Here is a 12,260-nt window from a genome sequence, read left to right as displayed (position 1 = left end):
ACTAGTTTCGAATCTGTCTCACCTGCTTCTGCTTTCCTTTATTTAATCCGTCCACCATTGATAATGAAATCCAATTTCTTTTGTGAACTTGAAGATTCAATAATGACCTGGGACGTGGTCGTGCCTTGGAATTATACCGGTTTTATTCCGTTATAATCACTTCTTCTGGGGTTGATTGTACTTCTCTGGGTGGTAGATAAACGATATTATCCTACCAGCTGAAATGCCGTTTTGGAAAACATACTTGATAGGTATATCATGCCATGTTGTGAATCCAAATCAGTGATCTATCATGATTGCCGTTATAAATGCTGCCTGAGTGAGGCTATTTGATGCACTTCAGTGAACAAATTCATGCACAAAATGATGCAAGGAAAGACAACTTCAATCCAGACCTAATGAATCCAAAAATGATTTACATCCACTATTGATCCAATTCATTTTCACATCCGTTTTGTCTTTAGTGTGTTCAATGTGAAATGCAATGTAAAGTATTTTTTTTATGTTAATGCGCATAACAAAAAATTTAGTGGAAAGTGGAGGATGAGTTTATTAATAAAATACTAATGATAACTTTATTAAGATAAATTTATTTAACTTTTTAATTAACAAAATAAGATAAATAATTTTAAATTTTAAATAAAAAATATTAATAAATATAAAAAATAATATGCCTAACACAAACATGGATACTTTTATAATGTTTAGATACTTAATCAAAATTTTAAATCATCACTCTTAAATTAGTAATTTAACAAACTATTAAAAGTCTTGAATATATTAAATAAATAATAAAGGGTATTTTATTAATAAAATAAGATTGATTTTTGTTTAGTCTAAATGAATACAATAATTACAAAGTAAAATAAAAATAAAATTTTAATTAATTATACAAGTTTTAATATAATATTAAAAGTCATTAATATAACAAATAAATAAATATGACATTTATTAATAAAATAATATGATATATTTCCATTGAAATCCAATTGAATTAGTTTAGTCTGAACATCAGGAGTGTCATGGAGTGAATTCTTTCAATAATTTTTTGCACTTTTACTCTCCATTTACATAACACACTAACATTTTTGGAACTACTTTCCCAAGTAAAAGTTAACTCACTTATACACATGCATTACACAGGCCCTACAAGGAAATAACGTCCCACATTTATTGTGAGGTATTCTATTTATAATAATGCTATTTATTTCGTTATTTTAAACTATTATAAATATTATAAGTTTCTCTTTAAAAATTGGTAATAATAGAAATCTCAAAATATCATCCATACGAATAAGTATATATACCATAGAATAACAAAAAGTATAAAATAAAAAAAACAAAAATTTAAATCACTGAAGAGAGAGACTGGGCGCTTTCAATTTCAAGGTGAGATCCCGCGCTCCGCCCTTCACACTTCAGCAGAAACTTTTTACCGGCTTTGTACTTACGGTTAACTTCAATGCTCGGTTCAGCCAAGCAGCAGAGCACCAGAAACGCTAGGCAGACTTGCAGCCATGGCAACCATCGGAGTTCAGAGGATCATGACTCAACCCAACGTAAGTATTTTCGTAAGTTTTATCTACTTCAAAGAGGTTTTGTATGATCATGTTCCCATCTTAAGAGGTACCTTTTTTTCTCCCCTTCCATGTGTTGAATGGGATATTTGCAGCGGCAGAATCTGATTTCAAGTAGTTCTCTTCCTTCACCATTTTCATTGTTCTTCACTTCATCTCATTTTTTTCTGTTTTTTGGACTTCTTCTATTTGTCTGGATTCCTCAGAAAGTTCGCATTCAGATATGGCTTTTCGAACAGAAGGATTTGAGGATCGAAGGCCGCGTAGTTGTAACTTTAATTTCTGCTTTTTACATTTTCTTTTGTTGACGTCTGACTCTGCTTTTGGTTTGTTTACAAGGTTAGGTTTAAGTTGGTATTTTCTCCATCTCGAATTGGTCTCCGTTTTTTTCTTTCATTCTGTTTAAAGGATAATGTTTGCCCGTTGTAGCGACTTGTTTGGAAAAGTTGATGGTGCCAATTTCTGCACTGATATGATTATAGTCATAATAATAATAATAATAATAATAATAATAATAATAATAATAATAATAATAATAATAATTATTATTATTATTATTGTCTTTTCTTTATTATTATCTGTTTCATTGAATATTTAAGAATTTGTTGGTTGAACATGACTGTTGCTTCAATTCGACCCGGTGGAAAATCAAACAGAACTGGTTCGAATTCATCTTTGGATGCTAAAAGAGAGCTATGCGTCTTTGTTCTCAAGTAATTAGTTATGTTTACCGGGAGGGGCTGGTGTGCAGTTGTGGTGAAGGAAGTTGAAATTCTTTTTGAGTGATAAATACTCAGTCATGTTTGAGCTTGCATGACCCTGTATGGTAGAAATATCAGGAGTAGTGGATGTTGACTTTTTTGACTATCACAATATTTATGGCGGTTAAAGGTCCTGCGGCTGTGTCGTTGGGGTATGGCAGTATGAGTTGAACTGCTTCATGAAATCCACGGATTTTGTGTATAGATCACGAAATGGATTGTTTGATTCCTCTGCTTAAACTAATGGTGACTCAAAAGCAATCTCTTGTTTGTTGAATTAATTGATAAGAAAAAGAACACTACCAGACAAGAAGAGTAAATATGATGAAGAACAAGTAAAATTTGCACCCCAATACCTTGTTGAGACTTGAAACCCATGTGGCCAGTAAGGCAAAGTGGGTCTTCCTAAGAAAGCCAGAATATTAGCTTCTACATGGGGCATATAATAGTTGACAAGTTAGTACCCACATTTCAATGTATGTGTGACTCAAAAATCATCAGTAACTAAAAAAAAAGAGTATATACAAACTACTTCCACTGAAAATGCACTTTTGTGCACTATCAGATGGTGTTAGGAAAATCATCTTCAACTACTGATGACCCAACAAAAAATTTGACAAACCACATCAATCAACACCCAACACATCAAAGAAAGGCTTGAGCAAGGAAGTTGTACACTGTTGGTTTGACACCCAGATAGTTTCTGGGGATTTTTCCCAGCATAAGGGCCCAGGATTTGCATGAATTCTATAATTATGCTCTTTACTTTTCTGTTTTTTCCCTCTTGTTGATTTTTTCCCTCTGTTTTTTAAATATTTTAATTTTTTTTATAAGTTACTCTCTTGATTCATAAAGTAGCTGAAGAAAGTGTGTAGTCCAGTACATATACTTTATTTTTGAATGAGCTGTTTTAAGTTGCCAATCAATTCTTGTCAGTTATTGTTCTAGTTGGTCATGATATGCTCATGTTTATTGTTCATTGTAAGCATTAAATGAGTCCTTCCATTTCGTTTCATGGGTAACCTATATTGTACCATTTGAAGCTATTTTAATTCTTAGTGCGATTGCCATTCCACATGCTTTCCTATGAGAACAATTTCTTTTATTTTTCTCTTTTTGTTAGTCTATAATGCTTCTAGAGTGAGTTCTCATGGCCTCTTCTGAGAAGATTGCTGCAATCACCACTGATTTTTCGTGGCGAGTAATCTTTAAGTTTATATATAATTTCATATAGATTACATCTTGTATAAATGGAAATATTTTCGAGAGATTTTCTAGGTTTCAGTTATGCCTTAGATTGAGGCATAGTCTATTGTTATGCCTTTGATTCAGGCATAGTATCCTCAATGGCTTCTACCCCCCCGCAAGCTGAATGCCAGATTGGAACAGACGTGAAGCTTGGAGCAAAAAAATTAAAAAAGAAGGCGAAGAATATTTTTGGTGAAGATGTTGGCAACCTGTAGGTGAGATGTTACATACTATGTGTGAAGTTTGCCAGTGACAACAAGTTCTCGAAGGAAATAATAATCTAATTCAACATGATTGGCCTGCTTGTGAGAAACTGGATTGGAGTTAAAAAAAATTGCACTTTTGTTGTTGCATAAGAGAAGAGGCCTTTTGTGGAATCAGAACATGAAGATCACAAAGGAGATGCGTAAGCCAAATAAGTTCGACTGTAGCGTTCGCAAGAGCACAATACGATTCATAGATGGAACGTGATACAATAGGTTGCTTTTTAGCATTCCAAGAAATCAAATTGTCACCAATATAAATGGAGTAGCTAGAAGTAGAACGACGATTGTCAGGACAACTTGCCCAATCAGCATCAGAGTAAGCAACTCGAGCAACAAGAGTAGTAGATGGGCGAAAGGTAAGACCAAAGTGAATGGTGCCTTAGACATAGCGAAGAATACACTTAATAGCAAAAAAATGATATGTAGTGGGGGCATGTAAAAATTGGCTAACAGAGTTGACTGCATCAGCAATGTTAGGACGTGTGATGGTCAAGTATTGGAGTGCGCCAACGAGAGACCTATAAAGAGTGGGATCTGAAAATAGATGACCATCAGTAGACAGATGTTGGGAAACAACTATGGGAGCATGGGCAAGTTTGTTGTCAAGTAACTGAGTTCTAGTAAGAATATCTCGTGCATATTTGAGTTGACTGATAAAAAGTCCATCAGCAGTTGGCTAAGCCTTAAGGCCAAGAAAGTAACTGAGAGGACCCAAATCCTTAGTGGCGAAATCAAAATTGAGCTTACGAGTAAAGTTGTTAAGAAGAGATGAGTTGTTGCCAGTAACAATAATGTCATCAACATAAAGAAGCAGATAGATAATGTCAGATTGCGTATCAGCACGGTTGTGAGAGAAACCAAGTTGAGTGAGAAAAGAGCTGAAGCGTTGGAACCAAGCATGAGGAGTTTGCTTGAGACCATAGAGAGCTTTCTGCAACTGATAGACATGATGAGGGAAACGAGGATCAATGTATCTAGGAGGTTGTTCCATATAAACATTTTCAGTGTGAGTACCATTGAAGAACGCATTCTTGATGTCAAGTTGTTGAAAAGGCCATTTGTTGGTCACAACAATAGAGAGCACAACTCGGACAGTAGTAACCTTGATAACAGGACTAAAGGTGTTAGTGTAGTCAAGACTAGGTACCTGAGTGTAGCCTTGGCAACAAGGCGTGCTTTGAGACGCTCAATGGATCCATATGGTAGATATTTGATTTGAAACACTCATTTAGAGCCCATAATGTTGGTGTTTGCAGGTCGAGGGACTAAAATCCAGGTGTGATTATTTTGCAGGGCTTGAACTTCTTCATCCATGGCGGCAAGCCAAACAGGATTCTTAGCAGCAGATTTGAATCCTTTAGGCTCAGTAGAGACAAGGAGAGCGAAGAGAAGTTCAGAAGATCCCATGACACCAAGGTTTGCCAAATGGAGAGTTTTGAAAATACCAGCTTTAGCTCGTGTAAGCATAGGGTGAGAACCCAACGGAAATGCAGAAGTAGGAGCATGAGTGGTCCGTGTCTCAATAGGTAGTGAAGGGACCTGGAATAGAATCAATGGCCTACAAGGAATCATCTACCGGGTTAGTACAAATAATACACAAGTAAGCTCCAAATTGAGTAAATGGGCAAAGAATGGTGTTTAGAGGAAGAGGGGGGGGGGGGGGGGGTTGTCTATATGTGGAAGACTAGGTTCCAAAAAGTTGGAAGAATGTAAAGAGGAAAGGGGATGAGCTTGAGAGGTATTGATGAAAGGAAAATAGTTTTCATCAAATTGAGCATGTCGGGTAATGTAGAATCAAGAGGTGATGAGATCAAGGCAACAAAACCCTTTATAAGAGGGACTGCAACCCAAAAAAATGCATGAAATACTGCGAGGCGAAAATTTATTAGACATATAATCACGCACACAAGGATAAACACGACAACCAGAGGGATGAGAATTTTCATAACTCGGAAAAGAACAATATAGTTCAAACGGTGATTTACCTCCAAGAAGTGGTGTGGGCAAACGGTTGATGATGTAAGCTACAGTGTTGAAGGTGTCAACCCAGAAACGAGGAGAGAGATGGGAGTGGAAAAGAAGTGCCAAACCGGTCTCAATCACATGGCGATGTTTTGGGCAAAATATTGATTTTCCACAAAATTTTGAAATTAGGTGAAAACATCATAAAAGTCATATTTGAATTTCAAAGGATAAAGCCAAGTGAACCATGAAAAATCATCAATGAAGAGAACATAATAGGCAAATCCCAAATTTGATTTGATGGGTGAAAGGGCCCTATATGTCACAATGAATAAGATCTAACACATTAGAGTGCCTATGTTCATTACGTGAATAAGACAAACAATGATTTTTCTCAAGTTGACATGTACTGTATAATGATGGAAAGGGCAATAAAAATGTAAGATAAAGATGTCCTTGTTCAAAATCCTGGATGTGCACTTTGAGTTTTGATATCATTAGCACTTGAACAATTTCCTGTCAGAAGCCTGGAGCTCACTAATCTCTAGATATCTTCTGTAAGTGACTGTATCACTATCATCATTCTCTATTCTAAAGGGATCACATTGGCTGAGGTTTTAGGGACAGTTCAACAGCATAGGCTGAAATTGCCAACTGTCAATATCGGACTCTTTGTATGTCTAGTCTAACTATTCTAGCTTTGTTGAGAGACGATCTTCCCAGAAGTTAAGAATTTAAGTCAACAAGTGTTTTTCATCTCCCTTTTTGGTTTCTCATGTCTCTGAATCTGGAATAATCCAAGGAAATGGTTCTTTTCTTTGTGAACTATTTGTATACAACTTGCCTGCTTATTGGCTTGTGACAAACTACTTCCAGTAATAGAACCATTTATTATGTAGCAAATGTAAACGGATCCACTCATAAAAGTTATGGATGGTTGTCTCATGAAGAGAAACTCACATTTTTTATTGCTTTTATGTTTCAGGTGAAAATTTCTTCTGGAATATTACTTTTGCCAATTCTCATAAGTAGGGATGGAAATGGGATTTGCTGCTCTGGGAAGTCCCTGGGCCACTGGATCTCATTCAGGGATTGGTCTGATAAATGAGAACCTTTCACATTCACAGGATGGGGTCCCATTCACAGGACTAATTCCTTAAATTGATCCAGCAATCCATGATATCCCAGATCAGTGTATTTTACATAATTTTGAGGGTCTTTCTTTCTACAATTGCATTATTTGGATCACTAGGAAGCTGATGTATTGTCTTCATATGAGATTAGTAGGGATTTGATGAGTACATGAATTTGGTTCTAGATGATGCAGAGGAAATCAATGTGAAGAAGGGTACCAGAAAGTCTTAATGGTTTTGTAAATAATGCTTGTGTCTTCCTGATTTTAGTTTTATGTATTTGCTGAATTAGTTGCGTGCTTTTCCAGGGAGGATTCTTTTGAAAGGAGACAACATCACTCTGATGATGAACACGTGAGTAAGCTGTAAAGTCGTTTTCCAGTTACCATTTTCATCTTTTTCCGACCAGTTTGTTTCTTTTAAGTTACCTTTTCTTGTTTACTTGACAATGGAAAATGAAGTTTATGCTCTGCCGAAGTCTTGTATGCTGTAAGTATATCTTTTGCTTACATGAAGAAAATGTATCTTGGATTTCAAGTAATTAAAACATCATTTTAGTCATCATCCTTCATATTGTCATTGATTTTCCTGATTTGCACAACTGACTTGCCATCTAGATCTGTCTTCGTATTGTTAGTGGCATATCTAGCATAGACCTTAGCTCATGCTACTTTATTCCTGTTGGTAATGAAGTGTGGCAGAAGCAAAAATGCATACCATGTCTCTCAATTGGATTATGTTTGTCTTTTTGCAGTAATGGCCTAGATACGAGTGCTTATTGTAAGATAGTGAGTTATAGGAGATGAATCCTCTTGTTTCAAGTTTCTATTTTTCAGACTCACAGCCAGGACTGACAAAGTAATCAAACAACCTGTGCTTTTGTCTAGCCAACAGTCAACAAAAGTGGAAAAATCCAACTTCAGCGCATTTCATTAAAATTTCCCACCTATTAGTACTCATTCCGAGGTACACTTAATGCTGCGGTGAAGACAGTTGGGCAACTCAAGTCTCAATTATCGTGTTTAGCTTTTTCTCCGAAGCCTCAATTATGTTAAGAGTGCAGAAAAGCAAATAGAGTGAAACATGTTAGTGAGAAATCTGCTGATGGTCACTCCTCACAAGAGCATGATGGTTACGGCTGTATGCCAAAATCTAAAGTACTATTTCCACTGTTCATGGAAATGGGCTCTTGATATTCTGGGTCAAGACCGGAGCTAGCCTGATATGTGAATCATGCTCATTGTTGACGATTTCGTGGACCATGCTCTTTTGCGATCAGTGCATCTCTTTATAGGGTCATACTATGAGTGGAAGCAGTCACTACTAGAGTTTGAGTGTACGATGACAAGGAACTCAAGATGGCTTATATATAAACCTACATTTTGTGGAAAAAGAGAAATTGACCCAAAGCCATTGCTTTGCTGCGGCATAACTTTGGAGTTCGATCTACCCATTAGTCTGGACACACTTCGATAGGGAAAGCAGAAAGAACCCAGGGAACCTTACATCAAATTCAGAGGCACTCTACCAGTAGCGCCTTTATTGACATCCTATGGAAAAGGTGAGGAGATAATAAAATAGCAAACAGAATGGGCTCCATCAACCAGTAGTGGGAGATCCACCTTGTATGATTATGCGCCCCGTCTCACTCATCATTCATTCGGTGGGTGCCGTATATTCCGTGCCATGATTTTGGGCCCCGGCATCCAACAATGCTCAAATTGCTATTTCTTTTCCTAACATTTTGTACAACACCGGTGCGATTATGCCGAGCCTCATATTTCTTTGCAGATTGAGAGCAATGATGGAACGTAACACTGGGATTGAAGAGTGACCCACTAAAGTTGAATGGGTGCGGTAACAAAACGAATCCCCCCAGGTTTGTGCTCCTGCCTGGTTCGTTTGTTGTTCGTGTTTGTTTGTCTTCTTGTTTGGCCCCAGGCTGGGTTGTTGTTAGGCACATCTCATGCTTCTTTCTCGCAAAAATCTGTCATTGGACTCGAGTAGCTTTCTTTCTCACTTGTTTCCACGACTCTCCTTCGAAGTATACGATCGAACGAATACACCTTCGTGACGTCTTCCACATTATATTCGTTTGCAGCAACTCTGAATTTGGAAATCTGAACTGTAGAGTCGAAGTGAAAGGATGAACAAACGTCCCTCTTGTCTCAATTGAGGTAGTAAGATGCAGCTCCCTGGAAATTATTCTTTTTATTAGAGAACTTGAAGTGGAGAAGAGGTCAGGAAGACAACGACCAGCATGTGGCGGCATTTCATCGATCACGTCGTGGGCGATATGGCCCCTGCGGGGCACTACAGGTAAAGGAATGCGTTCATGGTCGATTCCCATTATAGTGAAGTCGACTATTTTGTTTGTTTGATCGAAGAAAAAGCCATCTGAGATGCGGTCTCCACCCGTCAGGGGACAGCCTCTTTTCCTCCCTTTTTCTCTCCCCTGTGACGAAAGATTCCAACATATCTCAGTTTGTAGCGCTCCTCCCATTTGCATTCATCACTTCCCAGTTACCACCCTCATTTACATCACCCACTTCAGATAAATAGACGTGTTTGGCTCAGGTCTCAATAATACCGCATCTAAATAAGAAAAATATTTCTTTTCTTCCTTTCCCTTTCTCCTCCGGGTATGTTAAACAATTGGCGAATCGCTGGTTAAAGGAACCGATCTTAATCATAAACAGTGTGCATACAGAAGCCGCAATAATGGTGGGAAACCCACTAATAAAACGAACCAGATAATCTCAATGTCTAAATCACAATTAAACAAATCTCCTTTTTGATGCTGATGTAAAGAGAAAAGGATATGGCAAGCGCGCAGTGGCTAAAACCGATTTTAGAAAAATGTAAATCAGCATTTGGGAATCCAAGTAAGCCACAGCTAAAAGACGATTTATTCGTAAACTTGGGGAAAGATCACAGAAAACCATTAATAATCACAAGAATATTCTAAACCTTGTTGCAGGTACGGTCCGTCGTCACAAACGCATTTTCCTTCCACCCTTTTTTCTCTTTTTTTATTTTTGTTATTTATGATTGTGCCATTCGTTATCCATCGAAAGCCGGCCCACCCATTACGTAATCAGTAAACCCGTCTTTAAAGCGTAAAGTTAATCATGAGATTAGATTAGCCATCCCGCGAGGCGTCATAGCAGCACTCCGTTAGAGAAGAAAGCGTGAACACGTAATCGCAGTTGAGATGGCCAACGATCCGGCATCTAGAATGGTGGGGCCCTGTTTGTCCACTTGTGTGGCGACACATTCGTAGAAAACTTTTCAAGCGGCGGGGCCATCGTCTCCACACTGGGGCCCTTTGTCATGTTCCTCACGGGCCAAGGGTGGAAGGCAAGCGAAAAAGTGACGGTCCCACCGAAGGAAACCACCTGAGTCGACCCGAGCAACAAGATGCAGCAAATAACAAGATTAGGTATCGGTAGGTCGCACCCACTCGAGAGTTACCGGCGCGCACTAACTGTCCAGAGACCCTTTGCAATTCCAATTAAAACTAATATAATTGTTATGGAATCATGATTAGGCACTAGGGTTGGGTAGTAAAGCATGATGCTAATTGAGCTATAAGCCCGTTTAATAGCCGCATGCTTTTTATCAATATTTCAGACCGAAGTGGCTCGACTCCCACGTCCGAGCCCAGAGAGCAACAAATCCGCCACCTGTGTTTTTTTAATTTCTCTCCCACAATGTCCCCTTTATGCCCCAACACTTTTGATTAAATCCGGATCTATTTGTCCTGGCTTTCGGCGGCGGCTACGTGCCCTCCGGGTCACTCCAGCATGGACGGAAACAGAAAGAAACGCAATCCGAATCCTTCCACATGGGGGCCCTCCATCTGGACCGTCCATTTATTGCCCTTCTTCGTCAGGTCTGGTATGATGATTTCATCCGGTATCCGAAAGTACGTAAGATTCTCTGTTTTGCTGGTCCATTTACGTCCCGAACGTCAGTTACGGATTCAGACTGAAAATGCTGAATTTGATGGATCGTGAAGGATACAACATTTGCATTCGAAGATAGACTAGATAATCTTTTGTGTTTGTGTGCAAGTAAGCAGCATGCAATAAATGTAGAGGTGTTCCCCTTGGCCACACCTTGCCATGATAATTTATTGCATCTTTATCCTCTACTGAGTTGAAGCTATCAATCGTCGCCCAATGGCATTTCGGTCATTAGGAGAACCCGATCAAGTCACACTCCTGCACCAATTACATTCTCGAGGGCTGAAAGGTGCCCCACTCTAGTGCGGTTTTACTGTGCCGTTCGATGAGAGGAAGAAAAAAAAGGAGCAGATGGGCCTCTGGTTTGACGGATGAAACAAGCAGATGTTTATACGTACTTTTGTAAGAAAAATCGATTATCAGAATACATTCCTCACTTATTACTATCCCATTAATAGATTTAATATATAGAGAGAGAATCGGGGAGGCCTTTTCGGCTATAAATACCCGCTGAGTATTCCCTCACTTTGTACATAGCATTTGCAGAGGTTCAGGGCTTCTTCCTCGAACAAACCTCCTCAGCTGCTTCTCTGTTTTTATTTTTTTATTTTTTGTTAAATTCTGTTATTGTGATTCATTTGTGAGCGCAAAATGAGGCCTATGAGCGATAACTTGAACAGCACGATGGCTCCTGTACAGCACTCTCCATGGCATTCGCCCGTTCCTTACCTTTTCGGGGGACTGGCAGCCATGTTGGGACTCGTAGCCTTCGCTCTGCTGATTCTAGCTTGCTCCTACTGGAAGCTGTCTGGGTTTATGGAGAATGGGGAAAACGCGGAGAGGGATCCGGAGAGCGGCGAGGAGAAACCTGGGGATTCGCTCAAAATGGCCGCCAATTTGGAGGCCAAAGTGGTGGTAATTATGGCTGGAGACGAGAAGCCCACGTATCTTGCTACGCCGATTTGTAGCCGGGCGTCATCGTTCGAAGATGATAAGAAAGAGGACGAGAAGTCAGAGACGGTGAAGACCCAAGAGAAGGACGTCGAGAAGGCTGAGACAACCCAGGATGAGGACCCGTGAGATTCTTTAATTTTGCGGGTTTTTTTCCTTGTGTTTCTCTTCTGGAGAAGCTCGTACTTCAGGTTTTGGATGTGGTCTCTGAGTACAAGCTCTGTTAGAATTGGAAATTGGTTCTGTTTTTCCTTTTTTTTTTTTTTTTTCTCTCCATGTTGGGAATGTAAAAAATCATTGAGATCCTAACGTGACGAGAAACTTCTTTCTTCTTCTTCTTAGATGACTCAAGATGAGAGGTAATTACTGTTCAGGTAGCACCCACACTGTATTT

The 12,260-nt window shown here is 38.8% G+C and overlaps 1 protein-coding gene and 1 pseudogene across 1 annotated transcript; both read left to right on the top strand.

Moving 5' to 3' along the window:
- Nucleotides 1–1,452: 1,452 nt before the first annotated feature.
- On the top strand, nucleotides 1,453–7,492 carry LOC137946548 (uncharacterized; annotated as a pseudogene).
- A 3,983-nt stretch (nucleotides 7,493–11,475) lies between these two features.
- Nucleotides 11,476–12,260, top strand: LOC137946916 (protein GLUTAMINE DUMPER 3-like). The gene has a single exon (XM_068793197.1). It carries the CDS (start codon nucleotides 11,567–11,569, stop codon nucleotides 11,993–11,995), a length of 429 nt encoding a protein of 142 aa, XP_068649298.1. The 5' UTR covers nucleotides 11,476–11,566; the 3' UTR covers nucleotides 11,996–12,260.

Source organism: Aristolochia californica, unplaced genomic scaffold, assembly GCF_029961685.1.
Source record: "Aristolochia californica isolate CCGP_79_NKW_82.1479 unplaced genomic scaffold, dmAriCali1.0.hap1 SCAF_12, whole genome shotgun sequence".
NCBI lineage: Eukaryota > Viridiplantae > Streptophyta > Magnoliopsida > Piperales > Aristolochiaceae > Aristolochia > Aristolochia californica.
The sequence above is the reverse complement of the archived record's forward strand: the minus strand, read 5'-3'. Positions and strand labels throughout refer to the sequence as shown.